At 40.3% G+C, this 16,053-nt stretch overlaps 1 protein-coding gene across 2 annotated transcripts in view; it reads right to left on the bottom strand.

Moving 5' to 3' along the window:
* NAV3 (neuron navigator 3) overlaps positions 1-16,053 on the bottom strand; it is a 783,489-nt gene that overhangs the window by 47,767 nt on the left and 719,669 nt on the right. For both annotated transcript variants that reach the window (XM_038756254.1, XM_038756255.1), the window contains 5 exons: positions 14,265-14,348; positions 10,812-10,923; positions 5,556-5,677; positions 3,893-4,065; positions 1,986-2,139 (listed from right to left, as the gene is read on the bottom strand). In XM_038756254.1, coding sequence (XP_038612182.1) covers positions 1,986-2,139; positions 3,893-4,065; positions 5,556-5,677; positions 10,812-10,923; positions 14,265-14,348 — 645 coding nt within the window. The remainder of the gene's footprint in view (positions 1-1,985; positions 2,140-3,892; positions 4,066-5,555; positions 5,678-10,811; positions 10,924-14,264; positions 14,349-16,053) is intronic.

The raw sequence follows: 16,053 nt of genomic DNA, 5'->3' as shown, positions 1-16,053 counted from the left end.
CCAGATTTCATCACAGTAGACAGCACCACCAACCTTCCTGTCTCACAAGCCTGTCAATTTGGCAGTATCCTTGACTCATATCTCTCATTCAGCCCAAATAGTCAAACTAACACTAAATTTTGTCAATTCAACCTACACAACATTGCTACAATTCACCCTTTCTTCGCCATTCAAATTGCTGCCACTTTCATGCAAGCACTTATTCTATCCCTCCTTGATGACTATATCAGCCTCCTTGGTGACCTCCCTGCCTCCTCTCTCTCCTCACTCCAGTCCATACCTCACTCTTGTGCCTGGATCATTTTTCTACGAAAACATTCAGTCCATTTTTTCCCCACTCCTCAAGAACCTCCAGTGGTTTCCCATCCACCTCCACATCAATTGGAAACTCTTTACCCTCAGCTTTAAAGCACTCAATCATCTTGCCCCCTCCTACCTCACCTCTTTGAACACCTAATATAATCCAGTCCACTCACTTCATTCCTCTAATGCTAACCTACTTGTTATAACTTGATCTCATCCATCTCACCAGCGACCTCTCACTCTCGTCCCGCCTCTGACGGAACGCACTCCTTCTTCACATTGGACACAAAATTACCCTCCCCACCTTCAAAGCACATCTTCTTCAAGAGGTCTTCCCTGACTAAGACCTCATTTCTCTTTTACAGCTCCCTTCTGCTTCACTCTGATTTCTTCCCTATATTCATCCCTCCCTCAGCCCCCACAGCACTTAACTACATATCCGTAATTTATTTATTGATTGATTGATATTAATGCCTGTCTCCCCCTTTAGATTGTGAGTTCATTGTGGGCAGGGAATGTGTCCACCAACTGTGTTTTATTGTACTCTCCCAAGCCTTTAGTGCAGTGCTCTGCACACAGTAAGTACTCCATAAATTGACTGATTGATGGATCGAAATGAGAATTTGAGTGATTTGTCCCAGGTCACAGAGCAGGTAAGCAGCAGAGCCAGGATTAGAACCCATGTCCCCTGGTTCTGAGGCCCATGATATTTCCACTAGCCCATGCTGTTCCCCATGCATATTACTGCATGCATATTATTTAGACACAGAATCTGCTCACACAGCACTCTCCTTTTCAACTCACAATTGGAGAAGAGAGTGAAGGTATGGAATTTTGGAACTTCACTTCTTTGTTTTGGTTGATTTTTATTAGCAAGCCCCCAATCAAGATGGCTGCTGCAAATCCTAAAATGATTCCCTGATCCCCTAGTAATAATAATAATAATGGCCTTCATTAAGCGCTTACTTTGTGCAAAGCACTGTTCTAAGTGCTGGGGGGGATGTAAGGTCATCAAGTTGTCCCATGTGGGACTCACAGTCTTCATCTCCATTTTACAGATGAGGTAACTGAGGCCCAGAGAAGTGAAGTGATTTGCCCAAAGTCACACAGCTGACAATTGGCGGAGCAGGGATTTGAATCCATGACCTCTGACTCCAAAGCCCGGGCTCTTTCCACTGAGCCATGCTGCTTCTCTAATACAGCCGAATGGTGTTTACTAAGCTCTTGCCATATGCTAAAGTACCATGTTAAGCACAACAAAATCAGATTGGATGCAGTTCCTGGTCCACATTTGGCTCAAACATTTCAGACGCAGAGAGCGTGAGATTGAAGTAGCATGGCACAGTTGATAGAGCACTGGCCTGGCCTGGGAATCAGCCACTTATCTGCTTTGCAACCTCGGGTGAGTCACTTAACTTCTCTGTGCCTCAGGTACCTCCTCTGTAAAATGGGGATTGAGACTGTAAACCCCATGTGGGACAGGAACTGTGTCCAACCCAATTTGTTGGTATCCACCCCAGCACTTAGTACAGTTCCTAGCACATAGTAAGTGCTTAACCAATACCATTATTTTATCCCTATTTTATGCATGGAAAAACTGAGATCTAATGACTTGACCAAGTTCACACAGACTACCAGGTGCATTCTGATTCTCTTTCCCCTTGTCAAGCCATTGAACTCACCTGCATTCGGTTCATGGCTTCCCTGATCTGGTCAAGATGATGAGCAGAACTAAGGGCCTCCAGACGGATGTCTGTCAGCTTCAGTTCCTTCTCTCTCAGCTCACTCTTCAGCTGCAGAATAATCTCAGCCTCTGCTTCTGTGCATTCACAGATCCTAGACAGGAAATCAAGAACAGAAAAAGCAGGAAGGGGAAGGCAAATGATTAGGAAAGGAAGATTATTCCAAAAAATCCCACTGCCAGCATTATCCAACAAGAATGGGAAGTGGTTGCTGCTGAATAAACCTAAGAAAAAGAGAAAGAATCTAACAGAAGCAACCTCAACTGATATAAGTTGTACGTTTCAATCAACGTACTGAATCAACGTTTCAGTGGGATGTAATGCCATCTCTTTAATCTTTCCAATGATTTCTAAATTCCATATACTACACACACGTCAACCTCACCACTTAATAGTACAATTCAAATTCCTCTGGGTTTGATGATTAAGTGGCGTGCATCTCTTATATTTTAAGATCCCTCTTGAGGTGTAAGGCACTCTGTAAGGTGATGTGTAAGAATTAGGTTCCATTACAAGCTGCCCAATTACTTACTAGGCAGCAGTGAGTTTTAAAAATCTTCAGTACCTAGGTTTCTGCTTTTAAAATTAGACAGGAAATACTCCTGTCTGCTTATCTTGCAGGGCTTGGTGACTCTACAGAAAATTTTCATATGTATTGACCATAATAATAATGATGGTATTTGTTAAGTGCTTACTATGTGCAAAGCACTGTTCTAAGTGCTGGGGAGGTTACAAGGTGATCAGGTTGTCCCACGGGGGGCTCATGGCTTTAATCCGCATTTTACAGATGAGGTAACTGAGGCACAGAGAAGTTAAGTGACTTGCTCAAAGTCACACAGCTGACTGTTGGTGGAGCCAGGATTTGAACCCATGACTTCTGACTCCAAAGCCCAAGCTCTTTCCACTGAGCCACGCTGCTTCTCTTCATGCTGCATAATGTGGATCATTAACGAAACGTAGCAATGAACCTTGACAAAATGCAATGATAGATGAGCCTTGCTGAAGGAACCAAGAGTTTTGAATATAGTGTCTCATGGGAAAATGCCAAACGTGCTGATCTCATTTTGTGTCACCCAAAACTCATCCTTAACTTTAATGCAAGGAAGTGATAGCCCAACATCAAGTATCGATCTGTTCCACAGGTTTATCAAAATAATCCTGCTCGAGTATTTAGATTGCAAATATTCCTCGGTCCCTAGACAGATATTCCTCCGGGAGGAATTTTACCACAATTCTACCACTTCATCTTAAGGAGTTGGTATGGTGCAGATTGTTCTTAGGTTATTTCATTTCATTTGCAACCTAAGGTAGAGAGGGCTTACATTGCTGCTACACATGCAACCACATTTCTGGTCAAATTAGATGAATAAGAGGGAACACTGTCTAGTCTAGCATCTGGACAGCTCTGCAATCCCATGCACCACACTCCATTTTACCGGGATCTATGCCTGTAGATCACAAGACCATTTTGCCGTTTCTTTGGCGCCCAGATTATGGATGACCTGCATTCACATACAGTTAGATAGACAGACAGAGAGATGCAAGTGGAAAGAAGGGAAGATAATAATGATTTAGAAACGAGGAGATCAGGGTCAGAAAAAAGCTTGTCCCACAGTACATAATGGAAGGAACATACACCGTCTGTGGCATGGGAACACCCAAGAGGCTAAAGTAACAGAATGAGCGAACAATCCAGTGTGGCAAGGAAACCCAGTTGGATTTAAAGCATGTAAAATTCTGATCGGGTGCATGTAGTCCCCAAAGACTAGTTCCAGGCTCATCCTCCGGATCTGTTCTTCACTGCACTGAGTCCTTTGGAGGAGAAGCCTATGGAGAGAGTGACTTACGCAGAAGTGGAATGGGAAGGCTTCATGGAGGCTGCCCCACACTCTGCAGAGCTATGGGGCAACTTGGGGGACGATGGAAGGGAGGAATCGGTCAGCTCTTCAATATCGGAATGGGAGGAAGGCGGCTTTGTGGACTTTTTCTTCCCAAAGGCTTGCTTGAATGAGCTTCTCAGCTGAAAGAAAAAAAAAAAGAAATGACCTTTCTCATCAACGGATCCTTGGGGAGGTCATTTCCGAAGAGTTAGTTTGCAGAGGCCATCCTAGCCGATGCTTAGGGTCAGTGTATAGAAGCAGAGAATTAACATAGGCAGCACAGTATCTCTAGTACTACGATACGGTGTTTGGGATTAATCCAGCGCAGAACAAACGTTGAATGCTTTGAAACAAATGGCGGAGAAGTGACGTGCTTATTTAAAACCAAGTGCCTTGAGTGGAGCCCATTCATAAGGTCTTGGCTCTGGAGGCAATATGTTTCCAATAGCCACAATAGAACTATGATCAAGTGAGGCACTGCTGAAAAAACTTGGTTTCTTAGAGAGAAAAGCAGAACAAATTAGGACGATTGGCAAATTTTTGCCTTTCTAATCAAATTTTGCATTCCGTCATGACTCAGATTCCCGAATTAATGTCCCTTTACGTTTTATTCAAAAGTGGCTGCATTCCCTCGTTTTGGCTTTCAACTTTTGAGATTAAAACAAAGAGGCACAAACTGAGAAGACATACAAGATCATCTGATTTTAAAAGATATAAAAGCCTACTGCCAAAATAAATAGCCATCATGCCAAGATAAGGAATTTTAGAGATGCATGCCAAATTTTCCATGGTTTATATTCACCTCACTTCCTCTAGAGTTCACCTTGCAGAAACATGAAAGAGTGTGGAATTACAAATCAAGGGAATGAAGGCTGATCAGTATTTAAAAATATTACCTGCATAAACATTTTTTAAGACAAAAAGATATTTCTTTTATTATTAATAAAACACACTCTGACAAGATCTTAGATCCTGTGATATTTATGCGTCTTATGGCATAAAAAAACATTTACCGCTATCCTCCACTTCGCTTTCACTGCTTTTAAAGGTATTTTACTTCACTTATTGCTGCTAAAGGTTTCACAGTGAATCTACTCAATATATATTCATTGCAGGCCCACAGGACATATTGAACTGTACTAGGCACTTGGTAGAATTAAGATGAATTGACCAAATCCCCAAGCAGAACTAAGTTCATAGCAAAGAGCCGTAAGGTCGAAATGTACTTCTTGGTGCAGATTTCTACAGTTTCTGTTTTGCGGGTCTGATTGTCGGGAAGGCAATTAATTAGCCAATGGTATTTACTGAACTTCGCTTCAGTGTTGAGGGTGTGCATGTGTATTGTGTGTATGTGGATGGTGGTGGGGCTGACAGAGGGAGAGTATTAGCTTTGGAGATAATTAGCATCTAGTCTATAGTGTCCATGAAATCTCTTTCTGTGGAAAATTGCTCCTCTCATCGAATTGCAATCTCTGGTTTCCCCCTTTATTTGGTCTACACTAGTTTGGTGATAACTGGTTCTAAATATCAAAATCCTACATATCTACCAGACAATAGAAAAGGATTCTGGGAAATGTGCCCCATTCTGCCAACTCTGATTTTACCTAGCGGATAGATTTCCAAAACTTACCCAGTTTTTCTTCTTCTTTTTCTTGGAATCAGCATCATTTCCACTGCCAACACTGGAATGGCTTGTAGCACTGTTGATGCTGGAAACGCTTTCAGAAGAATGTTGCCGTCTAATACGCAAATCTAATAAAATGATTTTTAAAAAATAACATTTGCCACCATCCAAAGGACGCTCATCCCCAAATCTGAATAGGATGGATTTTTGACCTTTTATTCTACTTTTTTCCCCATTCTCAAATGAAAAATCAGAAAACAAAGAGAGTTGTTGCAAAATATCAACACAAATTAAAATTGAGGCCTAATCAAATCAGCATTTTGGGTAGGAATTAGCAGGACATAGTCTGAGATCATTATTCCACTATATGGAGATTTGTAAAGTCCTATAGAAGGCTTTATTAAAATATTAATTTCAAACCAGTGTATTCTGCCCTATGGAGAAGAGATTTCTAGACAACATTCTTACGATTAGCTGACAACATAATTTCTCTAATTCTCAATTTGCTTCACCTTTACCACAACAATACAGTGTGACTGTTTAGACTGTGAGCCCACTGTTGGGTAGGGGCTGTCTCTATTTGTTGCCAACTTGTACTTCCCAAGTGCTTAGTACAGTGCTCTGCACACAGTAAGCGCTCAATAAATATGATTGATTCATTGATTGATTGTAAGAAATATTGTTTGAAGAACAATACAGTTTTGAAGGAAAAATGATTACCCGATATAGGGTGTGACATGAGATAATACACTGAAAAATAGAGATGTTCATCCATTTCTACCTTGACCTTTTATTGAAATTTGGTTAATGTTTGGGGACTCATATCTCTCTATGATTAGGTAATAATTAATATATCACAGCCCATAAAACCAAAGTTTGAAGTAAGCATTGTCCAGTAGTGACTAAAAAATTCTAGCAAATTCATTAGCAATTCCAAGGTGATTTAGAACTCTTAAAAATGAGTTTATTCTAAGATCCACCATATCTATTATTTTTTTTAGTGGGCGTAAGTCAAAGACACACAAACAACACACTCACTGTGGTCTCCAAGATACCAGAAATTCATGAAAAGATTTCTAAAGCTATCCGTTTAACAGATCCCTATTTAATTCTTGGCTTCCTCATTGATCATTCTATCTAATGCGAAGTAGCTGACAACTTTCAGACTATACGGCTACATCCCCCACAGCTTAAGCTTGTATTGATCCAAGCTACTCAATTTGGCAGGTTTTCCATTTGTTAATTACCCCAACATTAACATATTTGATAAGAAAGTAATGTTAGGGTTCAGGAAAAGAACAGTACTATTGTGGCACGTCATCTGTGATTTTTCCTTTAGAAGGATTTCACATAATAACTGTGGCATTTAAGAGCTTAAAGCACGGTTCTAGAACCTGAGGAAGATACAAGGTGATCAGGTCAGACACAAGGTTCACAAACGAAGAAGGCGAGAAAACAGATATTGACTCCCCTTTTACAGATGAGGAAACTAAGGCACAGAGACGTTAAGTGACTTGCCCAAGTTAACACAGCAGGCACATGGAAGAACCAGGATTGGAATCCAGGTCCTCTAACTCCCAGGCCCTTGCTCTTTGATTGGGTCACACTGCTCCTACATGTCAGAAGAAATCAACATGCCACTTTTGTTCCTGTGAACAATGACTTCAAGTCTTGCCATTAGACCACTAAACTTGCTTCATTAAATGCTATTATTGCTTGCCAAAGACTAGTTTAGCAGGCTTAACTACAAATCAGAGTATAGATGTATATGTGACGCTTCTCATGAGAGAATTAAGGAGCACTAAATCTTCTCATCAGCCCACTATGGTTAATATTAAAATTTGGGGTCCTAAAAGTGCAGGCATGTGGGGAAATATTAATCCACTCTTGATTACTATGTGTGTAGCAAATGAGAATTTAAATTGTTTCTATGAGTCTATTTACTGTACTGCGATCATGTCCTAATGAGATTAAACACTTATTCCTTTTCTTCACTCATTCATTCATTCAGTCGGTCAATCACATTTCAATCATTCATTCAATTGTATTTATTGAGCGCTTACTGTGTGCAGAGCACTAATATTCCCCCTGATTTAGACTGTGAGCCCTATGTGGGACAGGGACTGTGTCGATCCTATCTTGTATCTGCCTCAACATTTAGAACAGTGCTTGAAACATTGCAAGTACTTAACAAATACCATTAAAAAAATATTTTTGTAAATGGTGCAAGAGAAGCACAATAATAAAACATGATGGAGTTTCTATAAAAAATGAATAGAAGCTAACAAAGCATAAGATGTTCCCAAAGGTAGTTTAAAATGAGGGAGTCTGACTCATAAATTGCTGTGGAGTAATAATCCAAGTACCATCCAATCATATGACAAAATAGAGGCTTGGTATAGTAGGTCTGGCACACTGAATCAAAACAAACTTCAATCCTTAACTCACAGCACTAGCAGCTGACTAGGCCAAAATTTTATATGGTGTAATAATTATGGGATTTTGTTAAGCGCTATGTGCCAAGCACTGTTCTAAATGCTGAGGTAGATGCAAGATAATTGGGTTTTCCCACGAGGGGCTCATAGTCTTCATCCCCATTTTATATATGAGGTAATTGAGGCCCAAAGAAGTGAAGTGATTTGCCCAAGGTCACACAGCAGACAAGTGGCACGTCCTCTGACTCCCAAACCTGTGCTCTTTCCACTAAGCCATACTTCTTCTCTCATATCAGCTAATTCTTACAAACTCCATAGAACTGGTACTATTTTCTACCCAGAATTTTCTGTAAACTGCGTTCAAAAGCTGTAGGTCTCCAAATACAACTGTAGGTTATTGTAAACATGACATTTTCCCTTTTCTCTGGTCTCTCTGGAACAATACAAGTTCGAGTGGAAACACAAGAAGTCTCGTCCCTCAATCAATTATTGATAGTGTCCACATTGTGCTGAGTTCTATGCAAAACACTTAGGAAATGAGCCCACTGTTGGGTAGGGACTGTCTCTAGATGTTGCCATCTTGTACTTCCCAAGTGCTTAGTACAGTGCTCTGCACACAGTAAGCACTCAATAAATACGATTGATTGATTGAAATACAGTAGATTCAGTGCCCTTCTTGGTGATGTGAAAATTCTTCTGCTTTCAGGACTAAATGCTGTGTCTCAGACCATGTGCCATTTTCTCTAAGTTGCAATTCAGCGGAGTTGTGTCAGGTGAGATAAATGTCTTGTATTAACTACCAAGAAGAACAGATTGGGATTGTTTTTGTTCCCTTTCTGTATCAGATTTTCACCTTGGAAGCTCTGGGCTCTCTTGAAATAGGTTGGGGGCTCCATCAGAAATCCCAGAACTCTACCTAGGGGCCCTGCATCTATGAGTTTCTGGCAGTCCCAGCTCTAATTAAGCATATTTAGAAATCTTTCAGCATTCTGGCATAACTTCTTTACAAGGCCCAGAATTTGATAAGGCTTAAAATGAATACACACAAAACACACACCAACTCGGATGTACGTCAGAGTATTTTAAATTTATATTTAATTTCTAATTTTATTTTAATGAGTATTTTAAGAGTATTTCAGAGTAGTTTAATTTTAATCAGGAGCCAGTTTTCCTACCCACATTTTGATTATTCTTCAAAAATGAAAAACTGCACATAAAGTCAGGATTGTCCCAGCTAGATTGAGACATATCGACAGACCCTCAAAGAACCACACAGATACAAGGATAGAAATTGAGTCATTTTGCTCTGAAATAAATAGCAGAACATTGTCGCTGAAACTACTTAAATGTGAGCTAGATCTCATATCAATTAGTTGGTATGGTTTCAAAAATTGCCAGGATGCTGCAACATGTGGTTTGAGTAAAGTGTTAATTGTTGTTAAAACATCTCTGTCCTGCCTGGCCTCTCTCCCACCTCCTCTAATTATGTAATTTAAAATTCTCAGGTCCAGTTAGCTACTGTCTGTCCAGGACTAAGAAAGCCTTAGGAAAAGTTGGACATCAATACATTATTTTGTGTCATAACAAGGATTAAGTCTTTCTAAGTCCTTCCAGAACTTGTTTTCAGCTCCGAGATTTAGAAAGTAAGCACACTTATTATAGCTATGAGATAATGTATAACTACACAGTAACTTTCTCTGTAGAATATAGATCCATTCCACCCATATGGAAAATGACTAATTTCCTAATAGAAAGGAGGCTACAAGGCTCTTTGTGTTCCATCTGTGTCCTTAGATGGATGTGTGGACTCAGTCACTCTCCGCTCTCTTCATCACCTCGCCCCCTCCTACCTCACCTCCCTTCTCTCTTTCTACACCCAGCCCGCACCCTCCGCTCCTCTGCCATTAACCTCCTCACCGTGCCTCGTTCTCACCTGTCCCGCCGTCCCCCTGGCCTGGAATGCCCTCCCTCCACACATCCACCAAGCTAACTCTCGTCCTCCCTTCAAAGCCCTACTGAGAGCTCACCTCCTCCAGGAGGCCTTCCCAGACTGAGCCCCCTTTTTCCTGTCCTCCTCCCCATCTCCCCCGCCCTACCTCCTTCCCCTCCCCACAGCACTTGCATATATTTATTACTCTATTTTACCCTTGTACATATTTACTATTCTATTTATTTTGTTAATGATGTGCATTATCGCTATAATTCTATTTGTTCTGACAGTTTTGACACCTGTCTACATGTTTTGTATTGTTGTCTGTCTCCCCCTTCTAGACTGTGAGCCCACTGTTGGGTAGGGACTGTCTCTATATGTTACCAACTTGTACGTCCCAAGCACTTAGTACGGTGCTCTGCATACAGTAAGTGCTCAATAAATAGAATTGAATAAATGAATAGACACCTCTGAAAGCAGAAGCAGCAACGCATAGTGGATAGAGCACATGCCTAGGAATCAGGAGGTCATGGGTTCTAATCCCAGCTCTGCCACTTGTCTGCTGTGTGACCCTGGGCAATTCACTTAACTTCTCTGTGCTTCAGTTACTTCATCTGCAAAATGGGGAGTGAGACTGTGAGGCCCCACGTGGAACGGGGACTGTGTCCAACCCAATTTGCATTTTTCAACCCTAGTGCTTAACAAATAACATAGAAAGTGCTTAACAAATACCATAATTATTATTTGTAATTCTTTATTTGGCAATTCGAGGCCCCGATTTTACACAATTTCATTTTTGTTATCTTTTTTGGACAGGGTCCAGAGAGTGGCCACGTTTCATCAGCTTTGCCCTTCATCCTACCTACCATGAACCCCAGTTTTACCACATTGGCATACCTTTGTGTTGATGATCTGGGCCATTGAGAGCTCCTTGAATAGCAGCCTGGGCAGCAGAATTCTGGGCCTTCAACATTTCAATAGTTTCCCTCAGCTCTATAAGCTCAGATTCCTATAGTAAAAGCAGAAGGAAGTTCCAAACATTTAGAAATAAGAAAACACACCTTTCTATAGAAAAGAATATGCAAAATACCCTGAAATTTGAGAAGAACACACTTTAATGGAAGCATATCACGCCTGGGGTCAGAGGACCAGGGTTCTAATCCCAGCTCCGCAACTTGCCTGCTGTGTGATCTTGGGCAAGTCATTTAATTTTTTGTACCTCAGTTTCCTCATCCTCATGTATAAAATTTATTCAATCAATTTGTTTTATTGTCTGCCTCCCTGTTTCTAGACTGTGAGCCCACTGATGGGTAGGGATCATCTCTAATTGTTGCCGAATTGTACTTCCCAAGCTCTTAGTACAGTGCTCTGCACACAATAAGCACTCAGTAAATACGATTGACTAAATAAAATGGAAATTAAGTATGCACTCTCCCTCCTTTTTTGGACTGTGAGTCCCATGTGGGCCAGGGACTGTGTCCAATCTAATTATTTTGATCTACCTTGTTGCTTGCATAGCACTTGAACCAGAGTAAGTGCTTAGCATTACGAACAATGCATTGAAGGATGAGAAAATAGAAAACAGAAGCAGCATAGTCTAGTTGAAAGAGCTTGGGCCTGGGAATCAGAGGCCCCAGATTCTAATCCCATTTCTGCCATGTCTACTGTGTGAATTTAGGCAAGTGACTTAACTTTTCTGTGCCTCAGTTCCCTTATCTGAAAAATGGGGATTCAATATCTATTCTCCTTCCTACTTAGACTGTGAGCCCTGCGTGGGACTTGAGCACTTTGTACCCACCCTATCATATATCATTAAGAACTGATATATATATATATCTCCTTAACAGTCCTATTTTATTTCTGTTAAATGGTCACAGCACATGCTGTTGAATCATATCTGTTAATTAGATTACATTGTTTCTTAACCAATAAGTGGAATAACTGAGAACTGTATTTTACTTTAAAAATGCACTTAACACTACCATTAGTAATTCTTTCTTTTAAAACCAAGGACTCAATCATTCAATGATATTTATTGTGTGCTGACTGAAATAAGTGCTTCAGAGGCTATGACAGAATTGGAAACATGATCCTTGTCTTCAGGAGCTTTCAGTCAAATGGAGGAATCAAAACAGGAGTACACTAAGAAAAATTGCATGGCTTTAGAGCACTCAAGCAGGGGTCCATGGACCTCACTAAATCATTGACCATGAGATCCAGAAAGGAAACAAACAATTTTCCTTGACTTCCAAATGTTATGGAGTGCAAAGATTCAATCTAAACATTCACTCTGAATTCTAACAGCACTTATGTACATATCATTATGTTCATCTCCTTCAAGAGGCTTTCCCCAACTGTCTCTTTTCCTTTTTTTTAAGCTAGTTAGGTACTTACTAAGTGCTGGGGTTTTATTATTATTATTATTAAGTGCCATCGAGTCATTTCTGATTCACATCAACTCCATGGATATACTTTCTCCAGAATGTCCTGTCCTCTGCCATAATCCACAACCTAACGGTTCTTCCATTATTGTTGTTAAGGTCTCTATCCATCTAGCTGCTAGTCTGACTCTTCCTTGGTTTCCCTGGACTTTTCCTTGCATCACTGTCTTCTCTAGAGAATTAGTCGTCCTGATTATGTGTCCAAAATATGCTAATCTAAGTCGAGTTACAGTTGGCCTTCCGAAGACCACTTTGGTTTAATTTGCTCTAAAATCCACGTGTTTGTTTTTTGGACAGTCCACTGTATTCACAAAGCTGCTCCAACACCACATTTCAAAAGAATCGATGTCCTTTCTATTCTGTTTTTTCACTGTCCAGCTTTTGTATCCATACATTGCCACTGGAAACACCACAGAGTTGCCAACTTGTATTTTTGTGAAAGTTGTTAAGCACCGGGGTAGAAACACGCAAATCAAGTTGGACGCAATCCAAGTCCCATTTGGGCTCACAGTCTGAATCCCCATTTTACAGATGAGGTCACTGAAGCAAAGAGAAATTAAGTGACTCACCCAAGGTCACAGAGCAGACAAGTGGTGGAGCTGGGATCAGAACCCAGGTCCTTCTGAGCCCCAGGCCTGTGCTCTATCCACTTGGCCAAGCTCTTCTCCCACTCCCTTCTGTGTCACCTTGCACTTGGATTTGTACCTTTTATTCACTCCTCCTCAGCCCTATGTAACTTACATACATAGCCACAATTTATTTATATTAATGTCTGTCACTGTCATGTTGACAGACTCTGTCTGTCAACCTCCCATCTCCACCCCCCATCTTACCTCCTTCCCTTCCCCACAGCACCTGTATATATGTATATATGTTTGTACATATTTGTTACTCTATTTATTTATTTATTTTACTTGTACATATCTATTCTATTTATTTTATTTTGTTAGTATGTTTGGTTTTGTTCTCTGTCTCCCCCTTTTAGACTGTGAGCCCACTGTTGGGTAGGGACTGTCTCTATATGTTGCCAACTTGTAATTCCCAAGCTCTTAGTACAGTGCTCTGCACACAGTAAGCGCTCAATAAATACGATTGATGATGATGATGATGTTGAGGGCAGAAAATGCGACTACCAACTCTGCTAATGTTGTACTCTTCCATATGCTCCGTACAGTGCTCTGCACAGTAAGCACTTATAGTAAGCACCCAATAAATATGATTGATTCTTCTATTCTGCCGTTTCCTCCATCTGTAACTTATTTTAATGTCATTTCCCCCTTTGAGACTCTCTAATAATAATGATGATGATGGTATTTGTTAAGCGCTTACTATGTGCAAAGCACTGTTCATTCATTCATTCATTCAATCGTATTTACTGAGCGCTTACTGAGCACTGTACTAAGCGCTTGGGAAGTACAAGTTGGCAACAGACACAGACGGTCCCTACCCAACAACGGGCTCACAGTCTAGAAGGCCTGTTCTAAGAGCTTGGGGGATACAAGGTGATTAGGTTGTCTCACGTGGGGCTTACAGTTTTAATCCCCATTTTACAGATGAGGTAACTGAGGCACAGAGAAGTTAAGTGGCTTGCCCAAGGTCACACAGCTGACAAGTGGCGGAGCAGGGATTCAAACCCATGACCTCTGACTCCCAAGCCCACGCTCTTTCCACTGAGCCACGCTGCTTCTCTAACAACATTCTCTAGCATTCTCTTCTCTAGCAACATTATAAACATTATAAACCTGAAAGTATGATATACTACTTATCCTTTAAATTTATGATGTTATACCACATGGAAGAGATGCATCTAGGCTACTGTTCAGGCAATCCCATCGTTTTTCAAGCTCTTATATAATCTGCTGAAACTTTTTTTTATTTTTAATCCCAATGTGAGCTCTTGCAAACATACTTTTTGTTCTGCTGTCATGGTTAGACTTTGCAGCCGGCCAGTCATATTTCCCAAGCTCTTTTCAAATGCCGCTACTAGATGAGCCTGTGCAGGAAATGGAAAAAAAAAACATTAAATGGCTTTGGGGCTTTATGTAGAAGAGCATATTTTTCAGATAAAATGTGCAATTCCAGGCCTTCCAAATTGCTAAAAAATAATTCTACAATCTGAAGAGTCCAAGATTAATCTCTCCTTTAGCCAGATATCTTCATCTGCCTAGTTTCACCTTCAACTTCTTCAGCTCTGACTTTGAGTTCCTGTACAATTGAGGTGTGCTCCAGAAGAAGAAAGTGGAACTGCTTCAATGAATACCAACATTAATTATCAATATCAATATTATCACCATCATTATCATTACTATACTCTGCTGCTCTTCACTTAGGTCTTTGACTTTACCATCACTAAAAAAAGCTTCAGAGACCCCAAATTCACAAAACCAGGATCTGAAACACAGAGATTTTGGATACAGGTTGTTTGACAGAAGGTCCCTGAACTGACCCAAAGAATGTACTCCAACTTTATATACTTTCATGATCGTATTTGTGGATGGTGTTAACTTTTCAATTTCAACGGCATTCTCCCTTCAGTGCCCCAGACCTGCTAATGACTCTATTGTCTATCTTTTCCCAGTTCAGGTAAATGACTTTACATCCTTTGCCTTTGAAACAGGAACAACTTTCTAGGAGGAATTTTCATTCTTCATACTTTTCTCCAACTGGTATTCACCCCACTTTCAGTCTCACAGTACTTTTGTGCATATCTACATATTATTTATTTACCATTTATGTCTGTCTCCCCCTCTAGACTGTAAGCTCCTTGTGAGCATGTAACAAGTCTTCCACCTCTGTTGTATTACTCTCCCAAGTACTTAGCTCAGTGCTTGGCACGTAATCAGTGCTCTGGAAATTCCACCTATTGATTGACTGACTCCTTTTACTGCAGCTATGTCTCCTCTAACAGACGGTTTTAGTCTTTAAATTCAAGTTACAGATTTAAGGAAAATGTATCTGGCTAGTACGGTTTCCTCGTGAATTAACCCAATGTCAAAGTAGCAGAATCATAGTTTCAGGAACTAGGAATGATGTCCAAATCTATTTCCCAGTCCTCAGGCAGCACCTGAAAAATATGCCATTTACCTTTTTAAAAGAAACCAATCAACGAATAGTATTTATTGAGTGTGAGCACTGAAGTAAGTGCTTGGGAGAGCACCATAGAGTTGGTAGAGTGTTCCCTGTCCCTCCAGGGCTTTGCAATCTAACATAACTAGAAAATGACAAATTTTGCTATTTCTAACCTAAAGCTCGGGGCTAGAGGGTAAAGAGATTTCTCTGCTTTTTCTACAGTAGAGAAAAATTATTCATTATTTTCCCTGCTGCCTGTCCTTGGATATATTTATTAGGTGTCATATTAATATATTAATAATATGAATATGTATGATCATTAAGTCTTCTCCAGGATAAAAGATATGACTTTTTTGACCTTTCTTGTAAATCATGCCCAGTGTATACTGTATTCTTCTGTTCCTGCCCATGAATTACCAGAATAATTTGAAGATTCGGGAACTTCTATATCTACATTATCTAATCAATGTTGATCATAAATTGCTACACTCCTGTTCATTAATTCAGCCTAAATCATTTTTTATAAATATCAGCAAAGCTGGGACTTTACATTTTTTGGATGGATTCATTTGAACAGCTTCTCTCATGTGTGCAAATCTGTTCTTTGGCAGGGAGTGAAAAGCCAACAA

This window comes from Tachyglossus aculeatus, chromosome 14 (assembly GCF_015852505.1).
Source record: "Tachyglossus aculeatus isolate mTacAcu1 chromosome 14, mTacAcu1.pri, whole genome shotgun sequence".
Lineage (NCBI taxonomy): Eukaryota > Metazoa > Chordata > Mammalia > Monotremata > Tachyglossidae > Tachyglossus > Tachyglossus aculeatus.
The sequence above is the reverse complement of the archived record's forward strand: the minus strand, read 5'-3'. Positions and strand labels throughout refer to the sequence as shown.